This window comes from Lissotriton vulgaris, chromosome 4_1 (assembly GCF_964263255.1).
Source record: "Lissotriton vulgaris chromosome 4_1, aLisVul1.2, whole genome shotgun sequence".
In the NCBI taxonomy this organism is placed as follows: domain Eukaryota; kingdom Metazoa; phylum Chordata; class Amphibia; order Caudata; family Salamandridae; genus Lissotriton; species Lissotriton vulgaris.
The window spans coordinates 810486685-810511797 of NC_141691.1; the positions used below are offsets into that span (position 1 = coordinate 810486685).

Consider the following 25113-nt stretch of genomic DNA (forward strand, 5'->3'; position numbering starts at 1 on the left):
TCTGAGGCCATAGGAGCAATCACACCCAAGAGCCTATCATGGCAGTGCTTTAATGCTTTTTACCAACTTTTTTAAAGATCACAAGCCATCTTAAATAGAAAACTGATCAAGTCTGGGTCTAAATCTTGGATGGCACAAACTTTAATATTGGTCACTGGATGAGAGCACTCTGCTCTTTATAGCAGCCCTTTTTAAAGATCTGTAGGTTCGTGGTGTTATGAACTCTGCCACATGGCCCAAAGGTCACCAATCATTATAATTGTAGGATGGCTAATCATCTGTGGGCAAAACACGTCTACGCCCAGGGAATCCTTCTCTCTGAGCTGTCTCTTTCTTATCATTGTCCAAGTTCCAATCTTATTGTCATACAGATCCATCACATCATCTCCAAAGGCCACAATATCATCAGGCTCAGCCCAAATCTCTGTTGTGCTGCTTTGGCCACCCTATAATGTCCTGCGAGGGACAACGTCACGCTCTGTAGTGCTTAGACTAGGTGCTTAGACCACCTGTCTACAAAGAGGACAAAACTTCTTCAACCCCCCCCCCACAAATGGGTTTCCTTCTCAATGTTCTCTTTTGCCCTTTTTAGCCTCCCTTACATCTAGGGACTAGCATTCTTCACCCACATCAGATGATTCTGCCAATTTTCATTTCTAACTTCCAAAGAATTAACATCTTCTTTAACTGAAGGCTGATCCTCTTCTGAGTCAATTTCCTGAAAATCTCCTCCTGCAACAATTCACTAAAAGCGCAGGATTCCTCCTTCTCGATATAGGTCTAAATCAATTAATTTAACTAATCAATCACTATTTCATATTTAATCAGAGGACACAATTAATATATTAAAATACTTCAACTGAATATTAATAATAAACAATTCACAGGTTTAATTAAATATCATGAAAACATTAATTTGTTTAAACCGAATCGACTCCTGTGAACTTTAACTGAAACAAAACTATCACCGAAAAACAGCTGGCAAGCGCTCCCTCAGATTTTAATCTCACCCAATGGGAGCGCAGCACAGTGTCATAATTCTGCCCACAACCAAGATGACGCTCATAGGTGTATAAGTTCATACATAATGCAGCTCTCAATACAGACACCTATCTTTAGACACCCTGCTTGCGTGCCTCCGGTCCCTCGGCTCGTACACAGCAACAAGATCTGCACCCAGCTACCTGCCCGTGAAGGGCCTAATATTTAACTGCCTATAGACTCCTCTGAAGTTTTTGAATGTCCCCCTCAACGTCAAGCTCAAAATGAAACACAGTAACATCAACTCATTAAACATTTTTTACTCTATCTTTAATAAAAAATTAAACTACCTAAAGGTTTTTTTTTAAACCGCAACAAAAACTAAGATCCCATACATTGAGTAATGTATGTTTAATAATTAAACCATAAATCTACAAAAAAAAGAACAAGATTATATTTGAAGACCCATATAATTTCTATTTTAAAATATCCTTTCTAGACTTTAACTGTATAATGAGAAAAACAATTATTTAGCTGACATGGAGCAGCAATGAAAAGATGATGAGGGCTACCTTGTCTGAACGTATAAGGGATGTGATGCTCTAGTTCTGGAATTTTGAGTTTTGCTAAACGTTTCTTTGAATAGATGCATGGAGTAGGCAATGAAAAACTTATGCATAATGCTAGTCTTTATAAAGTGTAAACAATGTCCCAACTGGTATTCATGGATAGACAATTACATATGTATGCCAAGGGCATTACGCCAACAGAGATAAGGAGACTCTGACAATTTGCAAATGTGTGCAAAGCTCCCCCCACTTGGAAGGAGGCACCCTGTTGCACAGCTTGAAATTAGACAAGTGTCTATCAATTGTTCATCCAAATTAATTCCACCTCATATTGGGGTTCCAAAAGTATTTAATACTTCATCAAAAGTTCAACAAAACTCAAAGTTCTGGTTTTATATCCAACATCAACATAATCACGTCATATTTCTTCCCCAATGCATTTCGGGCTGATGAGAAAGCCCTTCCTCAGGGGACAACTCTACAAAAAAGGAACAAATCATCATATCACTATGTATGTCATGGATGGTATCTGTACATTCATCTGTTTGCATCATTGAATTCATAAAGCCAACTTCATGCTAATCAGTAAGTGCCAAGATGTCATATCAAACGCTTAGGTGCCATGCGTGTATTGTGTGTTTCTAGTCATGCTCTTGAATCACCCGGTAAACCTATGCGTGAGAATGTGAGTCCTTGAAAGTGCCAGAAAGATAAACGTGCGTCGCATACAAAGACCACCGTCTCAAAATTCTCCATCACCAGATTGTGCAACCAAACAGAACCCAGATTTCTTCAGGGACGCTAACGTGAGGCAAATACTCACGGACTGTTTTAAAAATATGCGTCGCGATATCAGCCAGTCTGAATGACCGGATGGAGTTTTTGTGTTATTTGTAATTCAAATGTTCAGTTTAACATGCATTCCATTTTTTATTCGTGTTGTGTCAATGTCAATTAAATCTGTGTGATGTCACTATTCACAAACTCTTTTTACACCTGTAGGTTTAATTTCACCCTTTTTATCATTTTCCTCACTCAATATGGCCGCACTGTTTTTGCTTTAGCCCGTTTTCACTTCTTAGTGCGTCTTCACTTTTTTGCATGTAAACACGAGCCGGTAAAAACACCGCCGAGCGAGAACACTCCCGGGGTTCCCGACACACAGACGGCTATGTGTCCTTCCAGCCTTATTACCATGTGAGTACTCCAGTCTGGGGACCGCGTTATAATTCGGGCACACGTGTCCGATGTAAAATGTTGACACGAGCTGTTTTGTTATGTTACAGATATCGCGACGCATATTTTTAAAACAGTCCGTGAGTATTTGCCTCACGTTAGCGTCCCTGAAGAAATCTGGGTTCTGTTTGGTTGCACAATCTGGTGATGGAGAATTTTGAGACGGTGGTCTTTGTATGCGACGCACGTTTATCTTTCTGGCACTTTCAAGGACTCACATTCTCACGCATAGGTTTACCGGGTGATTCAAGAGCATGACTAGAAACACACAATACACGCATGGCACCTAAGCGTTTGATATGACATCTTGGCACTTACTGATTAGCATGAAGTTGGCTTTATGAATTCAATGATGCAAACAGATGAATGTACAGATACCATCCATGACATACATAGTGATATGATGATTTGTTCCTTTTTTGTAGAGTTGTCCCCTGAGGAAGGGCTTTCTCATCAGCCCGAAATGCATTGGGGAAGAAATATGACGTGATTATGTTGATGTTGGATATAAAACCAGAACTTTGAGTTTTGTTGAACTTTTGATGAAGTATTAAATACTTTTGGAACCCCAATATGAGGTGGAATTAATTTGGATGAACAATTGATAGACACTTGTCTAATTTCAAGCTGTGCAACAGGGTGCCTCCTTCCAAGTGGGGGGAGCTTTGCACTAGTTTAGATTCTCGCTGGGAGGTACAGACAGCGTTCAACCCTGCTGGCACGCTACACAGTCTCACTTTGGATTAGAACCAGAAGCACCAAGCTGTGCAGGTCCTCCTCCTATTGTTTCAATTTGCAAATGTGCTCATAGCATCATATATTTTGAGAAACAAGAGAAAAAATACAGTTGTAGCAGCACTGTACAAAATTAATAACAAAACAACCCGAATTGGACTTGGTGCAAGGTATGTGGCAGTGACATACGGGTGGCGATGCAAGTGACAATGTGATCAGCTAGAACGGCGCATGAAGTGCAAGTGTACAATATATACAGTGAATTGAGCCAGGACGGGGGATGCGCCATTAAATGAGCTGAATGGTCGACGACGTTTCGATCCTTGTTAATCAGGATCATCTTCAGGACAGGGTTGCGTTAGGAGAACCGGTGCTGTGTCAATTGTGTGTGGGCATCCCGATGGATCAACGGTATGCCGGTACCGAGGTACGGAGGAGGAGGAACCAGGGTGTCTGACCTGAATGGAAGGATCACGCCACCTGGCATCGCGGACACGCAGGTTGCGTGCTCCGGCTGACCCTCGCTGATTCAGCCAGCTCCAGGTCCGATTGACTCGTGGACCTTTACCCCACCAGAGCAACCAACTCCTTGGTTACCAAGGACGCCTCTGTCAAGGTCAATCCTTTCTATTCAGGTCAGACACCCTGGTACCTCCTCCTCCATACCCTTGATCCATCGGGATGCCCACACACGATTTACACAGCACCGGTTCTTCTAACGCAATCCTGTTCTGAAGATGATCCTGATTAACAAGGATCGAAACGTCGTCGACCGCTCAGCTCATTTAATGGCGCTTCCCCTGACCTGGCTCTATTTGAATCATTCTTTCTAAACGGACAAACTTTTACATTGTTATGAGAACCATATGGTTTTTGCGTCAATTCACTGTATGCCTTTGGCATACATATATAATTGTCTATCCATTAATACCAGTTGGGACATTTTTTACACTATTTTTCTAAATTCCTACCCTGATCCCAACGTGGTCTATGGGTCTTACTTCTGTAGCTATCTACAAGCCTCCAGTCTTGACATGAAGTCCAGCCTATGGTAAAGCTTGCCACAAGACCTTTCTTAGATTCAGGATCCAAGCTACACAAGGGGCCAAAAGGGGATTTTCACTTATCAGTGTATTTGCGGCAGGGAATTACTCACTGAGCAAGTGGAATCACTAATGAGAAGTTCAATGTTGACAGATCACTCACTGTTGAGGTTTTGTTCTTTTTCCCATATAAATACTGACCTAATAAATAATATCCAAGGAGGGGGGCACTCCCACGTAGTGTTAGACTAGGGTGGAGTCATATGAGCCATGAGGAAGCCAAGAGCCCTACTCCACCCCGGTCAATATCTACCTGGAAGTGCCCTTTTATTTGTGTTTCTTTCTCTGCCCTGCAGACTGAATTTAGTCACCTGCAGTAATTTTGTATCCTAAAAAATAGCAATGCATAGTCATATCCTGAAGTATTGCAAAAGAATATAAATCAGCAACATACAACTGGTTGACAGTGGCACTTTACTCACCGCTTCAGCCATACAGCTGTTTGCATATTCCAGTTGTCTATGTACATTTTGAAACTTGTTGACGTCTAGGGAAAGGTAAGAGACTTACATTACTTTTTAAAAATAAAAATAACAGAACAGCAAAGAGCACAGGTACCAATGAAGTGGCCTCTTGACGCTGATGCACACCGTTCAACAACATTTGACTTTTTGATTCAGAAGTCAGGCAATAAATAGAGAATACCCATGACCGTAGAACACAGAAGTGTTGAACACACAAAATGTTTATCAGCTCCCAGCATGCCTGGATAGTTGGTGCAATACGGCAAATATTTAACAGCAGTATTTTGTTTTCTTTATAAAAATTACCTTTTCACACAATGTTAGGACATCTTATATCTGACATTAATGTACAGATAATAATAATAATAATGCATTTTATACAACATCTACCTCAAACAGAGGTGTCCCGGCACTGATGCGGCCTTGAAGCAGAGTGTTCACTGGCTCACCTCTAACTAGCTCAAGCGTAACGGAAAGAAAACTGAGTTTCTTCTTATATCCCCACCCAAAACTAATCCAGACATCCAAGAATGGATCAAGGCTATCACAGCGCTACACTGCCATCCTACCATTGTGGACTCTGCTAAATCCCTTGGAGTAACTCTAGATGGCAGCTTGAAAATGCGGGGCCATATCCACTTGATGGCCCAAGCTGCCAGTTTTCACCTGAGTTACCTAAGAAACCTGAAACCCTTCCTCGACCCTCCCGACCTAAAAATGACAACCTATGCAAAAGTCATCTCCAGACTAGAATACGGATGCTTTTCTCTCGCAGGTCTACCTCAGAACTCTGGCCCCACTGAAAGCCTACCTCAACGCCGCCGCCAGACTCCCAACCAGTTTAAAGAAATTGAACAACATCTCTCCCCACCTTAAAGCTCTGAACTGGCTTCCTCTCGAGGCCAGAATCCAACTTAAGATGGCCTGCATTACTCACAAGGCTCTATACTCCAATTCCCCTGTATTCCTCACTCAGAAACTCGTGATATCCGGAGGAGCCAGAAACTCCCGGTCTGCCAGAGACCTTTTGCTCCAACCAGCTTGCTTCCGAAAAAAAAAAAAACTACAATCGGGCCTTATATGGGGCCGCTCCATCAGGAGACTGTCGACTTTGGCACGCTTCAAAAAGGACACCAACATTTTCCTTATGGGCAAATGCCTCGCCTAACGATCACTTTACAATCTCCTCTACGACCTTGTTCCTCCCACCGTTACGGCATTATCCTTGACTTTTTCCGGATGATACCTTCCCGGCCCTTCTAGGCATCCCACCCGGGAGCTGAGACTACTTATTTTCTTGTATAATAATTCTAGCTGCTTATATCCCAAATGTATAAGGAATTTGAGACTGCTTGTTTTTCCGGCACAATGTACCTAACCCTTTGTATCCCATTGATATCCTCCCCTCCTAAGTCCTTTGTATACCACCCTTCAATCCTGTAAAGCACTCTGATACCCTCACGGGTCAGGTTCGCACTCTATAAAACTTTAAAAAAAAAAAAAAACAAGACAGATAAGATGTGGGGGTCTAGCATTGTCTGTAAAGTCAGGTTTTTGGTGCTTTCCTGAAATACAATTCAGATTGGATTAGGCGAAGTCTATCCAGAAGGGAGTTCCATAATCTGGTCACCACCACTGTAAAAGTTCTACCTCCAATGCAGGACTTCTCAAATTGAGGTACACACAGCAGATTCTGGGAGTTCGATCTTAAGAAGCGTTTTTGTTGATAGGGGCTACTACGTTTCCTGATGTAGCTGGGACAGATGCCTCTCAGGGCCCTGAAAGCTACGGTCAAGGCCTTGAATTCTATCCGTTTAGCTGCCGGCAACCAATGGAGATGTTTGATATGTGGAGAGATGTCTTGTCTAAAAGGTACTCTTCTGGTTAATCTCGTAGCCGCATTTTGCACCATCTGCAATCTCTTGATCAGATGTGCAGGCAGCCCTAGGTAAAGACTATTTGCGTAGTCCAACTTTGAAGTCACTGATGCATGGACAACGGTTCTTCATCAACTCTCTGGTAGAAAGTGTAGAGATTTTCTTAGGCTTCTCATTCTGCCAAAGCAAGAGGATGCAATAAAGCGTACTTGGGTTGAGAAAGTCAGATCAGATTCCCATTTAACACCCAGGTTTTTTGCCGTCGTTGAAGGGTGGTCGCTTAGAAAAGACTTTATCCAGACCAGTGCCGTCCCCCTCACATTTAAGCATGGCCAGTAGGATTGGGGGGTCCACTGTATCGAAGATGGCAGACAAGACCAACAGCACTAGCATGGCTGAGGTTCCACTGTCCACTGCCATTCTTAAAGACTCTGCCTCCTCCAGCAGAGCTGTCTCTGTACAGACGCCCACTCTGAATAGGGATTGCATTTCATAAGGAATGCCACGACTGTCAAAAAAATTAGTAAGTTGTCATTGGACACATTTTTCCAAAATCTTAGCACGTGCAGGGAGAAGAAAGATTGGGCGGTAGTTGTTAAGTTATGCCGGATCAGTGTTGGGCTTCTTCAAGAGAGGTAGAAGCATAGCATATTTCCAGGACTCCTGGAAGATGCTGGTGATAAGTGAGCTGTTCCATAGGTGGTTCAGGGTAGGATTAAGAATGTGTGCAAGTGCTCCCCACAGTTTAGGGGGGCAGGGATCTTCTGGGGACCCTGATTTGCATTCAGGATTCCTGCCAATTATTCCTAAAGTGAGATGGAGGGGAATTCAGACAAGGAAACCTCCCCATCGTGGAAATCCTCAGCTTCAGATTCAATGGTTTCATTCTAGTTGGGAAGACGTCGTAAACCTTACAGATTTTTACCTCAAAGAAGTTTGACAGTTTTACACATAGTGATGGTGACGGTAGTATCTTACTTTCGAGTGCTACAGGCTTGGTAAAGGAGCTGACTATCTGAAAGATTTCTTTGCAGGAGTTTTCCGCGGTGTTAATTTGCTTCACAAAGTAGTCTCTTCTAGCAACCCTCGTAGCTTTGTAAAGTTCTTTTAGAGCTTCCTTGTAAGTCCTTTTGGCCAGAGGACAGTATACTTTCCGCCAGAGGCTTTCTTTTTGTTTGCATTTGCTTTTTATCAATCTGAGTTCCTCTGTGAACCACAGGGCTGACAGGGAATTTCTAGGGTACCTGCCTAGCCTAACTGGGGCTAGGTTGCTCAAGGCATCGGATATCCACCCGGTCAGAGCATTTTCATCAATGTTCGGGTCATTGATAAGTTGGGGTTGGCTTTCCAACAGTACTGGGCCTTAGGAGTCCGGTGTCAGTTTCTCCCAGTTCCTTTTGGGCATGTTATGTGTTTTTCCGCTAAAATGTGGTGTTACTCTACTACATGAAAATGGGACCAAGAAGTGGTCTGTCCAGACCAATTGTTGCGGAGACTCAACGACCAGGGACGGGGTGTTAGAGAACACCAGATCTATGATATTGCCAGCACAATGGGTAAGTGATCTTACATGCTGAATGAGATTGACCCCCTTGAGTGACATCAACAATTGAGAAGCCTGAGTACAATTAGGGTCTGAAATATGTATATTAAAATCTCCTAGGGCCATATAGTTTGAGTATTGTAGTGACTTCTGCGTGATGAAGTTACAAAGATCTATAGTGAGGCTGAGAGGGGAGCTCGGGGACTATAGATCAATCGTCCAGCGAGAGAGGATGAAGGTCCAGTCTTTATACAGAAATGTAATCCTTCAATCACTCCCAAATTCTGTAATTCTGTAGAAGAGATCTCTCAGGAGTCTCTCACTATGAAGGTTACCCCACCCCCTCTTTTGTTTTCTGCTCGGTTTGTGCAACATACTTTGAAACCTGGCGGGATAGCTAATGCTAGAACCGATCTAGACTACTCTTTTATCCAGGTTTCATCAGGAACATCATATCCCAGTCATTATTCGATAGGGATAACCAAACATCATCTGCATGTTCGAGCAGAGACCTGCAGTTAATAAGGCAGGCTCTTATTCTGTCTTCTGAATTCATTACCATTGAGTTTAACGGGGTAACTCTGGTGTTTCCGCATATTCCCTCTGAGTACCCTATGGCCACATTATAATTTGTACAGACGTATGGGAGTATGGTATTCACTAAGTTGATTGCATGGCCATCTGGGCACGCCGTCTTCCTCAACTTCAATAGAGAGTCACGTGTCAGGGAAATGTTCTTACCGGTATTGCGGAGAGCAGCATGGCTGGCGCTGGCCGCGGTCTGGCGCAGACGGGCACAGATATGCTTGTCTTGGGGCGAGAGCAGCACGAAAGCGGCACGACAGCAGCGTGCCTGCTGGCATCCATGCACACATTGACCTTAAGTGTGCTGTTACTAGAAATGAGGCAAGCCTAGGGGGAGGAGCCGCGTCTCTCCGAGCAAACAATTAGAACAGACGTTTCGGACCGAGGACCCGGCAGAAAGTGCAAAGTGCCAGGTATTGTAAACAGTGTTACAGTCTAAAAAGGTATAAAACAATCTAAAATGCAGTACAGACTCACGCAAGAATTAGATAAAAAAATGTGCCCCTCAAGAGCTGCTAAGCAACCGAAAGGAATTCGAAGTCCACCCATCGTTACACCTATGGGGGGAAAAAGGATGAAGACCTTATCCCTATCAAAATCTACGAGTATGTGCTATAACTTAACCTTTCCAAAGACTTTAAGGGATACATTTGCATTGCAAAGGGTCTGTTCACAGGAGCCTCTATTCGGGTATAAGCCAGTTCTATACTATTTAATGAACCCTCGTCAGCTGAAGCTAAAGTGGCATAGATTGTTTTTCTGCTGTTCGAAACCTTCTGTGCTCTTCACAGCCTAAGAAAAGTAAACAAAATCACTCACACACATGGATGGTCAGGATGTGTATGTGTATCTGTTGTTTGGATGACACACCTGTGTCCGAAGCAAGCACACACATAAATATGACCACTGGCACACAGATGCAGGCAAGTGATATGTTTTTTGCTTGTGTGTTAGTGATTGTTGGTGTGTGTGTGTACGCATATGCATGTATTTCAGAAGCACCAATAGATTACTTCAACATCCAAGCAGACCCATGTGAATCTCAGCTCTCCCACCCATTGTATGTAATAAGAAACAATTTCTATATTCAGTGGCTGCATGTCTGTATGGTGTTTATGTGTATCCCTATGGGTAGGTGTGTGTTTGTGTATGTAAGAATTAGTGGATGTCTAAGTTTTTATGTTATGTTATGTTATGTTATGTTAAATTTGATTTCTATAGCGCACGGCTACTCCAATGGAGTGTCCCGGCGCTTTATATTGGCAGCTCATAAGACAGAAAACATAACAACTAAAGAGAACAATCCTAAACAACAGAGTGACATATACTAAAGGGTAAAAAGCCAAGTTTTAAGGCCCTTCCTGAACAACAGCAGATTAGAAGTACTGCGTAAGGCCAGTGGCAGAGTGTTCCAGAGCTGTGGTGCCCTCAGACTAAAGGAGCGCCCCCCAATACGTGCCTTCTTCACTCGGGGAACCACCGCGAGAGACAGAGATTCAGATCGCAAAGATCGGGCCGTTCAATTTAAGAAAAGCCTACGCTGAAGATATTGTGCTCACGAGCCAAAAAGCGCTTTATGAGCCAGGGTCAGCGCTTTGAAAACTATCCGCTTCCGGATAGGCAGCCAATGGAGCGACTGCAGAAGGCCGGACACTCTGGCTCGCCTGCGAAGGCCAAAAATGGCACGTGCAGCAGAATTCTGCACGACCTGCAGCCGCTGTACAAGATAGTCCGGAAGGCCCAGATAAAGGACGTTGGCGTAGTCCAATCTGGAGCCAATCAGCGCTTGTACCGTGATCTTCCTATGCTCTTCTGTGCGCAGAGGGAGAAACTTCCGGAGCATCTTAAGAATGCCGAAACATGTGCCCATAAGACCGAGGATCTGAGATCTCAGTGTCAGACCATTATCGATCTTGACTCCCAGATTTTTTGCCAGCTGGGATGCCTGTGCTGGGGGGAACATGTCAATTGGCCACCATGCCTGCCAGTCAGGGTCTGAGGTACAGCCAAAGAACAGCACCTCCGACTTGTCGGAGTTGCACTTAAGGCTGTTCTGCTGAAACCAGTTGAAAACAACCCCGAGACATTCCCGAATGCTCTCTCCATCGAAATCCTCACCTTTCCTACATGTGAAGAGGAGCTGGGTGTCATCAGCGTAAGAAACGATCTGGGCCCCAAAGGACTCCGACAGTGCTGCCAAAGGGGTCATAAAGATGTTAAAAAGAGTCGGGCTCAACACAGAACCCATGTGGAACACCGACTCCCAATGGCGGCATCTCAGCGGAGCTAGCGGGGGCCCAGACCGTTTGTCGAAGGCCAGCTAAAAAAGATGTAAACCAGCTGAGCACCGTCCCCCTCAGACCGATGTTATAAAGTCTGGCGAGGAGCCCCTCATGGGGGACGGTGTCAAAGGCCGCCGACAGATCAAGCATGACAAGCATGGCATTGCCTCCAGAATCCAGAGCCTCCTTGATGGACTCAGACACCTCCAGCAGCGCCGTCTCAGTACTCAAATTAGGGTGGAAGCCAGATTGAGTAGAGTGGAGCAGGTAGTTGGTTTCTAAGAAAGCGGAGAGCACACTATGCATGTGCTTCTCCGTAATTTTAGCCAGCGCCGGAAGGAGCGAGATAGGCCTATAATTGGCCAGCACCTCGTGGTCTAGGCCAGGCTTTTTAAGGAGGGGGATTTACCACATCCGCCATCTTCGCCAGAAATTTGGCCGTGCAGGGGTCTAACGGCGACCCCGATTTCAGGTTGGCCAAAAGTGCCAGTGACGATGAAGGAGAGATAGGTGGAAAAACAGACAAAGCAGAATCCAGGGTAGAAGATGGAACTGACCCAACCCCACTGCTGGGAGGCACTTCAGCCGACCTCCCAGGGAAGGAGTCCTGGATCAATTTAATCTTGTCCGTAAAAAACGTATCCAGATCACAGGCCCACGACTCAGAGGGAGCGGTTTGAGAGAGATTAGATCTAGGGACCGTGAACTCCCTCACAAAAGTAAAGATCTCCTTGCATGAATTGGAGGCTGCCTTTATCCTCCTAGCCAGGTAATCCTTTTTCTCGCGAAGGATATCACGATGGTAAGCTTTGATTGCTTACCATTGATTGATTATTTATACATCAGTATGTGTACATATGTGTGTTGCATGCATGTGGGTATATGTGTGTGCTTGTATTATTACACACTTGTATATGTAGTTGGGTGTGTTTATATATTTGTGTACATTTGTGTGAATGTGTGTGACAATGTTTTGGAATGTGATGTGTGTGTATTTGGTGTGTATTTGTGTCACTCTGACCATTTGCTAAAACATGGCACCAACATCCATAATCCCACATGCTTATGTATGCCTGCATACACTCACAACACACATGCACAAACAAAAACAGATCCTTTTTTCCACAATTAAATTTAAAACATGGAATACGAGCAGACAGGATTGCACTGTATGCATGCAAACACAAACCTACGAGAAGTTGGCGCTTGTGACAAGTAGATATTTTTGGACAGGGACCAATACCAAATAGATGGCCAAGTATTCCGAATAGAAGCCATGGAGTTCTCCTTTCACTACTTTGGGGGAGGTCAGTGAGGAGAGGCATACTCTCCATGAGCCTGTACTGGATGCGAGGCAGGCCATGGTGTAACCGTATCCAGGATGACATACAGGATTCCTTTGAACTCGGCATGGGAAGGGTCGATCAGGACTTCCATAGGTAATACACCGGTGTTTGCCATGGAGTGACCAAGCAGCAGGTGATATTCTGAATGAACGGGTTGATTTATCTCCATCTTAAGTTAAGATTCAATCATACAGATAATGTGTGCTGAAGGAAAGAAGGAATGCCCGAAGTACATACTACAGATGTGAGTGTCACGTTAACCCAGAATATATACCTTTGAGACTGGAACATGACCATTGCAAAGTTACCACTTGACTGAGGATGTTTTGTTAGCAAATAAATATTATTTGGGGCTTTTGCCATCAAGGTAGACCCTTCATCTGCCAAGCACTCCGCCTTTGGTAATGGGCTTGTAACTAACAGAAAAATGCATTCCAACAAAGCACAAAAGGACAACCATAGTTGTTACTCCAGTAGTATCAGTGCTGTCCTAAAGAATTGGTACTGAAACAGTTTCATTTCTAGAGAGGAGTCATATATACTTTGCATGTTCATCAGGTCATGTAGTTCAGATTTTAAAATGGCACATGGTGAGAATAATACATTTTTCCAAGATTTTATTAATGGTAGAGGGTAGTTTTTGTACCACACCAATGAAATGAGATGCACTTGTTTTCAATCGTGAATAAACCAGGATAATTTCTCATCCAAAGGACCTGGGAATGGCTGTCATTTCATGTGAAAGAAGAATGAATTGAAAAATACGATTCGTATTTGAAGGGATACATACAGCAAGGTTGTGTTGTGGAGTTACTGTATGTTAAGAGTTTCTTCCAGGCACAGGCAATGAAACAAGCTACATGCATAAAGCACAGAAGGCCTATGAATGTTAAGGTTAAGAAACGCACTCTTTGAAGAAGAATGCGTCTGGATTAAGGGATCAGGCTATCAATGCTCAATATGATGAGAGGACAAGACCACCATCTCAAAGGGTTAAGGCATCATGACAGATAGGTAATGCATGCGGCTAAAAACTAGATGTATCGTATCCATCATGAACTGCTGCTCTGGTACAAGCCTAAACTGTTATATCCTAGTGGGCTCCAATGGTGTTTTCATGACGAATAAATGAGGTGGGCTCTGAAACAGAGTACTCTTCATAGGTAAATGGCAAGGTCCTGTCTCTTTTCACTATCCAAGTACCTCGGTACACCTTCGCAATGCATACTTTTCAGTATTGTGTGTTAAAGTATTTTTCACCTCAATATTCCAGATATTTAAGTTGCAGATCAAGTCCCAGTGAAATCTGCCCTGCTCGTCCACTCCGCTGAAGCCATAGCCAGCTGCATTGTTGACTGCATCCGCTTGAAAAGCAAGAGAGAAAGTCACACATTTTGAAGAACATTTCAGAATGTCTGTTACCAATAAGAATATTCATTCCCTTTTCATATATACCTGATAAAATAGAATGTACATTAAGTGCAGACATGCACAAATGATAGGCATATAGACATGCACAAATAATACGCTAGGTCATAACAGGAGAACTTGTTCCCAAATTGACTTACGCATACTATGAATGCATAACAAGTTCTCCAACTGTAATAGAAATGTAATTTATGATATGGGGACCGCTTCTATAAATGCACAACTTACAATAAAGTTTGGAAATATGGTCATTTCTAGGGAAACGTCAAAAGTGGGAATAGGAGACAATGGGAATAAATGGTGGTCAATGCCCACTAAAGAGAACATTTCAAAACAGCTTAATAATTCACAAAACAGAAGCACAAGATTTGCTCATGTCTTTTTTGTGGCAGTAAGACTCAGGTCAGGAACTTTAGCCTGTCAAATGCGAAGAAAAAAATTCATTTGGTGTTCGTCTTTATCCTGGAATAAGAAATGTTGCCTATTGGATACCATTTGTTTTAGTGCATGAAAAAACAAACATTTTCAATTTGCACTAGGCTATTAGTTGCAAGTCCTGTTCTTGACTTACTGTGCCTAAGGCGCAGAGAGTGCCAATCTCAGATCCAATGCACAAGCACTTCATGGCACATTCTCCACCAGGGCTACTGCAATAAAGATTCTGCAAGGGAATCCCAAGAAGTAAGAGATATGCCAGGTGGCTCCTACAGGATATGGTTTGATGCTGCTGCTCAAGTCTACTATTGCAAGTTCTCAGCAGCTACTGGTACCTTTCCATTTCCTCATGTTTCACATTACTTAGTGGATACTGTTGAGTTTTCTGGCACATCAACCATAACAGACTGTCTTTTCTCTACTAAAATTGTATTGTTCTAGAGAGGGCATATTCTCCTGCTAAAAATATCTGAGGACAGAGGTGGAACAGTCACACCTTTTGACCTGAGAGGCAAATACCTTGAAGGTGAACTGACACTGCAGTTTGTGTAGAAACCTTTCTCTTTAAAAGATCTATGTTTTAATATTTGTTCTTGAATACATGACAGAGGTATAGTGTTATTAGTTTTGGAACAATCATAACTCTTTAATGCTCATTGTAAAGGCGAGTAAAGGGCAAAATATTATGTTTCGTAAAAATGTCTGTGCTACTAACTCTTTTTCCACTCTCTAGCTAATGTTGCTCTATAATATGCAAAACGTTCTCAAATGTGCTTTCGGATGTATTGTGAATTTCCTACATTAGGGGTTGCATTTGTCATCATGTTGCCACCTCCCTGGACATAGGAAAATGTTTGTTTTTCAGAAGTCTCTTAACAGCCACTTTGCTGGTGGATTTTGGGCTCCCAGCAAAGGGACAGGGTATTTCCCTTCCATTAATATAGAAGAGCACGCTCTATCTCCAATATCCTATACGTTATTTATGGTGCCAGTCGCCCTTCCCTTGATAGTAAGCATTCCTGGATCGGTGTTAAACCTCCCCCCCCCCCCGCCCCCCCCCCCTCCCCACCGAAATTATCTCACTGACAATAGTCAATGTCCTTTTGGATTTCAGATAGTCTTCTTCACTTTTGTTGTGTGGAAAAGTTGATCAAATAACAATTGTATTATTTCTATTATTATAGTTTTGAAACATTTGGCCACACTTTCATTTTTGGGTCTTTTGAAGATCTCACAAAAACTATGTTTTCTGCAGCTGTTCGAGAGAGAAATCTGCTTTTTTGGTAACTTGTGCACATTACCCAGGGAACCTGTTCTAGAAACAGAATCTGATTACTAAAGGTAAAGACAAAGGGACTGCTTTAATCATCTCTGTGGTCTCACAAGTGCATGAGAGATTTTTCCACGGACGACTAGGTCTGATGTAAGTGGGCAGACTGACAGTAGATAGTCTGGATCTAACTCTCATTTTTTCCAGGATTCTCTCTCAAAAACAGCATATTTGGAGATAATCTTCTCAACTGATCCTAACCATATGGTTGGGTGATGATAATCCAATAGTCTATCAATTTCTTGAGTTCATGTTTCACAAACCCGAACAAAAATCCATTTTGGTTTTAAAACCTTGACCATCTTGCCATTTCTTTGATTTCGCATCACTTCTACGATTCTGCTTACTCATATTAAGCAGCCATTTGATCATTCACAGTATATCAATCGTTACAAAATATAACACTTAAAAAGAATGTTATTACATATTATAATCAAACAATGTACCCAACTCTTTTTTTTAATTGATAGTTGTCTCTGTATTTATCAATTCACACACATACTGAATGACATGCACTAGCCTTATGAATTGTATTTGGTATGGAACGCCAGTCATCCCTGAATTTATCTCTATGTCAAAGTTTTCACTATAATAGATCATTGTAGGTATGCCCCTTCAAAAAAGCAAGTTCTTTAGAGATGGTAATTTCTTACCGTTTTAGCCTTTTTTCCCCACATACATTTTACGCAGAAGAGTGTTTCAGAGTTCTGGGTATTGCCTCATGTGTGAAATTTAGTACAAATAAACAAAAATAAAAAAGCAATGTCTCTAATATCCTCTTTCGGGAATTGTATAGGTTTTTCAGATTGTCGTACTTTATACTATTCCAGAAGGATCTATCCTGTTGTATAGTGTGTTTCCTTTAATGTTCCCTTTGGTATACATCAAGTTCTGAAGGAGGAGGAAATAAACTGTTCAGAAGTATCTCACCACAATGGCGGCATGCTTCTCCTACTACCACCACCAGAGAGAGCATCATCCCACCTTCCACTTACCACTTCTCACTTGCCTGAAGAGGAGAAAAGAAACTAGGTGTGTGCATTCTGCCAAGATACCCTGCATCTGACAGTCTTCCTTCCTCGTTCTCTATTCTTATATACCTGCTTACAGAGCTGAGTCTCATCCCCCTTTGCTTCTTTGTGCAAAAATGGGTGGCCTTGGAGCAGAGGACCCCAGTACTAGAAAGTGTCAATTCTGTGTCACTGGTAGGTGGAAGGGAACCCTGGGAGCAAGCCACACACTGTGTAAAACAAACTCCTTCCTCAACTGACTTTCAACAAGTCTTCCTGCTTGGTCGAACACATATACCCTTGATGGCTGTCCGTGGCTCTCAATACTGGGGTGTATTCAGTTTGGGATTGGGTGAGCTCTCTGTTCACCAATACCCCGCAACTGCATGAACCTAAAAAGCTGATTGGCCCTGCTCTGAGGACTGCAAGCCGGTAAGCTGACTGCTGTCAGGACACAGAGCAATGACAGTGTGTCTCTTTGATCTGCCTTGGGAGTGAGGACGGCCTGGGGTAAGTACAGCTTTCACCAGTTACAATGAGTCATAACACTACTGTAACAACAATAGTAAACGGTATCTGGTGAAAGCATTCAGAACAGAGATTCCTGATTGTAATCACTTTAATGCAAATCTTGGTTTCTGCAGATTTTTACTAATGACACTGTTAATGTGTTAAAAATGATAACTTTGATCAATAAACTAGTAGTAAACAGAGCACTATGATCAAATGTAAAATAGACTACAGTACTGAAGTGGCATAAAAGTATGGTTATTTTCATTTAATGAACTGGGGGAACACATTTCGAAGAATGCAATGATTGTTCTGAATTTAGCCTGGAGTGGTAGACAGTGATATTTCCAGAGATAGTGAAATGTTGTTTGAATAGGTGACATGCTGTATAACTGTTTTAAAATATATGATATATACACAAATTGCTAGCAACAACATAATCTGTATATTACGTTATGAAGCAGTAATTCGCCATTTAACCACGTGCTGAATTTATAGATAGGTACGAAAACAATCAAGGTACTGGGTGTTAAAATTAAGTAAATCAATCAATGGAATTTGTTCTAAAAAAGGAAAATATCTATAAATCAAAACATTTTGATTACATTCTTAATATTGTAGATGAATTCCAGTTCTCTAAGTCTACAATTGTATGGCACATATAAGGATAATATTAGGATTAGGATAAATAGGATGGAGCTGGGCTGCGTGTCGTTCCCCTACATACTATCCACTACCTCTTCTAAGTGTTTATTGAGTCGGTATTTTGTCTACGTGGAAGAATATCATCAAAAGGATGCGCAGGAGAAGTTAACTAATTTAATGTATTCATAGTTGCCAAGGTGAATTGGAGAGTTCTAGAATAGTGAACTGTGGGTGATGTATCCATAAACGTTTTGTGTAAGAACATTTTGGTTGCCAAGAATAGGAAATGGTGACAATTGGGCCATATAAGTTGTAAAACATCGATCATGTTCAAGCTTGTGTCTCGAAAGGAACTACTGAGAAACATGGCATGACACTGAGAAGGCAAACATTCAAATAACCTGATCGATGCAGCAGAAATGGCAGAGGCCGCTAACGAAGTGGGCATGAAGAGCCGGCCCGTAAAAACTGGTTTTCGGCGATATATCACGCCAAGCAGGAAGGGGGACGTCCCCCCAGGGAACTAGGGGGGCGAGGAGAAACAGTGCCAAGAAGGGCGTGAACCTTTGGGCCAATCAGGAGCCAAGTGAGGTTCTGAACCCCACCTATATGTTTATGTTTATGTTTATGTTTAGGTGATTTGTATTGCGCGCAAATACCCAGGGGTGTCTTGGCGCATGAGGACTATGTATCTGGACATGGAAACGCCGGAGCGGACTTATTGATTAAAAAGCCAAGTCTACAGGTATTTCCTAAAGGTTGTGTAGGTGGGAAAAGTTTTGATGGAAAGGGGAAGGGTGTTCCAGAGTCTGTCGGTGGCCACTAAAAAGCGGCTGTCTCCCCACGAAGACGTTCTTGTGCGTGGGACTGGGGTGGGGGCACCAAAGCAACAGAGGCTGGGGGAGGCAAAGGTTATAAAGGTTGCTGCTCCCTGGCTAGGCTCAATACAAGGAGCAAGGGCAGCGCTCTATAAAAACGGAAGGAAATTATCAGCGGCATGACGACGAGCAGGACGGAAAAGAAGCTACCTCCTCTCGTAATGGTGGTGCCATTTGGAACCCAGCAGCCGGATCCACGAACAGAGAAGTCACCCGCCCTGTCGGTGTCAGCTGGTACCAGTGACAAATGCCAGTCCCACCACTGCCGGGATCAATGAGGTGACATGTACCACACACGGCTGCAGCCCAGGACAACGAGTGCACCACCTATGAGCTCCCCCCCCCCCACGTCCTATCGACTCTGTGCGCGAAGCCTTAAAGTAACAGAACCATTGCTGCAACCTGAAATTAACCCTGGGTAAGAGGAGGAACCCAAGGGGTTAAAAGAGGACCAGCACCCCGAGACAGCGGGGACCGCCCATCACAAGCAGAGGGCCACATGGGTCCTGCAGGTATTTGCGCTGACAATAGAAGTCAGCGGGAAGAGTAAGGTACAGTTAAGGGCAGCAAGGACGCCATGCGGGGGCCACCAGGCTCTTCTTAAGTAAGAGGTGGGCCGAACACTGTTGATTGGTTGTGAGAGTCAGCTACGCGACCCAGCTCAATGCCCCCTGGACACACCCACCCACTCCCCTAACTAATGGAGAGATTGCTGGTGGTTCAATAAGGAGGGGACTGAGCTACAGAAAAGGGAGTGAGTCTGGGACAGCTCCTGTCGTGCCACAACCCGGCTCACAGGCATCCTTCCCCCCACTGGATAACGGCTCATAAAGAGGGGAGAGAGCCTTACAGCAGACCAAGGCCTAAGGCAAAAGAGGAGGCCACTACATATTGTTTGAAGCAGCAACAACTGAGGCTGCAAGAGGATAATGGGGGTAAGGGAGCAAAAAAGGACAAGAGTTAAGAAGGGGCTGAGAACAGCTCCAAAAGAGCAACTTGACCCAATACCCCCTCAGACCTCTCCCTCCCTCTCGTGTGCACAATTATCAAGGGCGAAAACAAGGACAAGTTTGAAGAAGAGGCTGGATACTATTCCACAAGAGAGAATCCGCCCTTTGCCTCCCTCAGGCATCCTCCCTCCCAGTCTTGCCACAAGTAACAAGCGGCAAAATAGCCCTGGGACAGCCACATGGCGACGTTACCCAGCTAACTGCACCAACAGGCAAAGGAAATGCTGCAGCTGGCAAGAGAACACGAAAAAGACTGGCTACTTGGCCAGCTGGGGGCATCAAGATGAGGAGATCCACCAGCAAACAGGACAGAGGTTCATCATGTGATGGGGGAGACTGAGGATGTGAGCATTGAGCTAGAGCCAGGTCAAAGACCCACAAAACGCCAGAGGACCACAAGTAGGGGAGCAAAGAAAGTGGTCACTAAAAAAGAGCTAGAACACAAGGACCTGCCACCTGCAGCCATCCCGGTGATGGTGTAATCAAACAAGAAGTCAAGTCAAGTCAAGTCAAATGATTTATATAGCGCACTACATACCCAGAGGGTCTCAAGGCGCTTGAAGAAGGGTGGGGGAATTACTTGTCGAATATCCAAGTTTTAAGTTGCTTTCTGAATGCTAGGTGGTTCTGAGTGAGGCGAATGTGAGTGGGAAGTGAGTTCCAGGTTTTAGCTGCCAGGTAGGAGAAGGATCTACCTCCCATGGTGGTTTTGTTGATGCGAGGTACAGTAGCAAGGGCTTGGTTGGAGGATCGTAGCTGGCGGGAGGGGGTGTAGAAGAGAGTCGTGTGTTAAGGCAATCGGGTCCAAGTTCGTAGAGTGCTTTGTGAGCGTGGGTTAGGAGGCGGAAAGTAATCCTTTTATTGACGGGGAGCCAGTGGAGGTTTTTCAGGTGACCAGAGATGTGGTCTTTACGCGGGATGTCTAGTATGAGTCTGGCTGAAGCGTTCTGAATGCGTTGGAGTTTTTTCTGGAGTTTTGCGGTGGTACCGGCGTATAGGGTGTTTCCGTAGTCCAGGCGGCTCGTGACCAGAGCGTGGGTGACAGTTTTTCTAGTTTCGGTGGGGATCCAGCGAAATGTTTTTTTGAGCATGCGAAGAATATTGAAGCAGGCTGATGAAACGGCGTTAACTTGTCTGTACATGGAGAGTGAAGAATCCAGGATGACGCCCAGGTTCCGTGCGTGGTCCGTCGGGATGGGTGCTTTTCCAAGGGCCTCTGGCCACCAAGAGTCATCCCAGGCAGAGGGGGAGGTACCTAGGATAAGGACTTCTGTTTTGTCTGAGTTCAGTTTTAGTCGGCTGTGCTTCATCCACTCGGCTACTTCTTTCATTCCTTCATGTAGGTTGGTTTTGGCCGTGTTCGGGTCTTTGGTGAGTGATAGGATCAGTTGAGTGTCATCAGCTTATGAGATGATGTTGAGGTTGTGTTGGCGTGCGTTGACCGCGAGGGGTCTCATGTATACGTTGAAGAGGGTGGGGCTGAGTGAAGATCCTTGTGGCACGCCGCAGATGACTTCAGTGGCTTCAGACTTGAATGGTGGGAGGCGGACTCTTTGGGTTCTTCCGGTGAGGAACGAGGTGATCCAATCCAGTGCTTTTCCTTGGATTCCAATGTTTCTGAGGCGCTGTAATAGGGTGCTATGACAGACTGTGTCGAAGGCTGCGGAGAGGTCGAGGAGGATGAGGGCGACTGTGTCTCCATTGTCCAGTAGAGTTCGAATGTCGTCTGTGGCTGTGATGAGGGCGGTCTCAGTGCTGTGTTTGGCTCGGAAGCCGGACTGTGAGGAGTCGAGGGATTTGTTGGTTTCGAGGAATGCGGCGAGCTGGTTGTTGACAGCTTTCTCGATGACTTTGGCCGGGAATGGAAGGAGCGAGATGGGGCGGTAGTTTTTGAGCTCGGTGGGGTCAGCTGTGGGTTTTTTCAGAAGGGCGCTGAGTTCAGCATGTTTCCAGCTTTCCGGGAAGGTGGCGGAGTTGAAGGAGCAGTTGATGACGTCTCGGAGGTGTGGTGCTATGATGGAGTCTGCTTTGTTGAAGATGTGGTGAGGGCATGGGTCTGTGGGGGATCCTGAGTGGATGGAGTTCATCAGGCGGATGGTGTCCTCAGTGGAGATTGGGTTCCAGTCATTAAGGATGTTCAAGGGGGGTGAAGGTCCTGCAGAGGGTTGGGTGGGTTGGTCTCCGGGTCGGTTGTCGAAGCTGTTGTGGATGTCTGCGATTTTGTTGTGGAAAAATGAAGCTAGGGAGTTGCAGAGGGCTTGAGAGGGGGTGATGTCGTTGGAGTTGGCTGAGGGGTTGGTAAACTCTTTGACGATGTTGAATAATTCCTTGCTGTTGTGGGCGTTGTTATCTAGTCGGTCTTTGAGTGCGGCTTTCTTGGCAGACCGGATTAGTTGGTGGTGTGTGCGGGTGGCGTTTTTGAAGGCGTCCCTGGTGCTGGTGTTTGGGTCTTTTTTCCAGGCCTTTTCGAGGGAGCGACAGAGTTTCTTAGATTTCTTAAGATCGTCGTTGAACCAGGAGGCGTTCTTGCTGCCTAGCTTGATTTGGCGTTTTTTTAACGGTGCTAGGATGTCGGCGCTGTTGGATAGCCATTGGGTGAGGTTAATGGCTGCTTGGTCGGGGTTTGAGGAGTGGACAGGGGGGTTTTGAAGAAGCGATGAGGAGATCTGGTCGATGGTGGTTTTGTTCCAGTTTCTTCGCAGAGTAGGTTGAGGATGGTTGTGAGTTGTAGTCTTATTGTAGCTAAAGTGAACACAGCTGTGGTCCGTCCAATGTAGAGTTGTGGTGTGACTGAAGGAGACATGTTTGCTGGAGGTGAATATAGGGTCGAGTATGTGACCTGCGATGTGGGTGGGGGTAGTGACAAGTTGTTTGAGTCCGAGGTTGGCGAGATTATCCAGAAGGGTGGTGGCGTTGCTGTCATTGCTCTTTTCCAGGTGAAAGTTGAGGTCTCCCAGTAGAATGTATTCCTCGGAGGGGAGGGCGTGTGGGGTGATAAAATCAGTGATGCCTTCAGTGAATTGTGCACGGAATCCTGGTGGTCGGTAGAGGAGGGTGCCTCTGAGTGTGGTCTTGGGATCGGTGTGGATCTGGAAGTGAAGGTGTTCGGCGCTGGTAAGGTTGACGTCTGAGCTGGTTGAGATGCGGATGGAGTTCTTATGGACGATAGCGATGCCTCCTCCTGTTTGGTCGGTGCGGTCCTTACGGATGATCTTGTAGCCTTCCGGGATGGCAATGGTGATGTCTGGGGCAGAAGAGGCGTTCATCCATGTTTCTGTTAGGAAGGCGACGTCCAGAGAGATGGTGTCTAGTAGATTCCAAAGGTCGATGGCGTGTCTGTGGACCGAGCGGGTGTTGAGCAGGATGCATTTTAGGTGGTTGGTGTCAGATCTCTGTTTGGTGTTAGTGGGTGAGGAGTTGGTCTTGGTGCCGTCATACTTGCAGGAGTTGCAGGAGAAGGGTCCATGGGTGTGTCTAGGAGCGGCTTGGACGCAGTTGGGGAGACGGCCGGGGTTTAGAGCTAAGAGGGTGGTGGCGTCGTATGTAATCCGGGTGGGGTAGGTGGTACAAGGGGCAGGGGGTCTGGCGCTGGGCGCGGTCCAGGCGCGGACAGGCGTAGACGGGCTTACCTTTGGCGCACCTTCGGCGCGCATGGGGCGCGGCCGCTGCGCGTGAACGCTGCGCGTGAACGCTGCGCGTGAACGCTGCGTGCAAGAGCATCTGTCATAAGTGGGAGGGGGGAGGGGCGAGGGAGGAGCAGCTGGGAGGCGGGTGCGTGGTGGAGGGGGCGGGCTCTGGGCAACAACAACAACAACAGCAATGGCGGCTGGGGCGGAAGCGCCGACCGGGTCGGGTGAAACCGACCAAATAACTACGCGGGGCAGCCACACAAATGCCAATGCAGGGAGCAAAAATAAACAGACAATGAAGCAATTAACAACAAACACAGGCACACGATCTCAAGGCAGCTAATGCAGGGGTATAAACAAACAGATAAATAATGCAGCAATTAACAACAAACACGGGCACACGATCTCAAGGCAGCTAATGCAGGGGTATAAACAAACAGATAAATAATGCAGCAATTAACAATACACGGGCACACGATCTCAAGGCAGGACAATACAGGTGAAAAATACACAAATAATGCAGCGAATGACAATTTCTGTGGTTAGCAGCGGATCTGCGCAAACGATACCCAGCTTGAGGCAGGAGAGAGTAGGGGCAGGAGGGAGCGACCGTAACTGACGAAGTCAGGACAACAGCAAAGCTGCAAATGGTGAGCATATGAGTGTGATCATGGAAAAATGTTTAAAATCATTTGCACAAAGTCTCCTATTAACACACACCAGCTCAGAAGGTTAGCTAAGATTTACAACAACAGAAAGGACGCTGCTCTACTCGTGAAAGGTTTTGAGAAGGGTTTAGAATCCCATCTGAAGGTTCCATCATCGCAAGCACAGTGAGAAACCTGAAGTCTGCTCAGGGGTACCCAGAAATAGTCCAACAAAATATTAAGAAGGAGCAGTAACTGGGTCAAATAGAGGGCTCCCTATCCCCCACTATTACCCAGGTGGTTGGTGATATCACATCTGGGGGTGGTACCGTTAAAAGAGGCGGGCCAGTTCAGACTCATACACCACTTTCCTTGCCTGAAGAAGCTTCTGTGAATGATGGGATCAGCCCAACAGTAGAGGACACCATACATTTAGTAAGGGCGACAGGCAAAGGGTCCCTCATGGCAAAGGCGGACAATGAATCTGTCTTCCAGCTCCTCCCTGTACACCCCAATAGCTTCCACCTCTGCATACTCTGAGAAAGCAATGTTAATGGGGTGATTGGTGTCTTGCTTGTATTTCAAGCCATTCAGCACATTCTTAGAATGGGCGCTGTACAAACGGCCGCTCAGAGGGAGGCAAGCTACACTACCCTAATGACTTCCTGTTCATGGGGCAGGCAGGGACAGGTTGGTGCATGGGCACACTAAGGGCATTCCAGGAACTAGCCACAGAGCTAGGTGTTCCTCTAGCAGCAGGCAAGACGATGGGCCTTGCAACAAAACTGGTATTTGGTAAAAAGTGAACCCCTACTATAAACAATGAATCTTGCTAGCTGTAGGGAGAAATGCAAAAAGGGGTAAGAAAAA

At 45.0% G+C, this 25113-nt stretch overlaps 1 protein-coding gene across 2 annotated transcripts in view; it reads right to left on the reverse strand.

The window, feature by feature from the left end:
• Nucleotides 1–25113, reverse strand: part of MBOAT1 (membrane bound glycerophospholipid O-acyltransferase 1) — a 491383-nt gene that overhangs the window by 58129 nt on the left and 408141 nt on the right. For both annotated transcript variants that reach the window (XM_086965142.1, XM_086965143.1), the window contains 2 exons: nt 13982–14085; nt 5047–5111 (listed from right to left, as the gene is read on the reverse strand). In XM_086965142.1, the coding sequence (XP_086821268.1) occupies nt 5047–5111; nt 13982–14085 (169 nt within the window). The remainder of the gene's footprint in view (nt 1–5046; nt 5112–13981; nt 14086–25113) is intronic.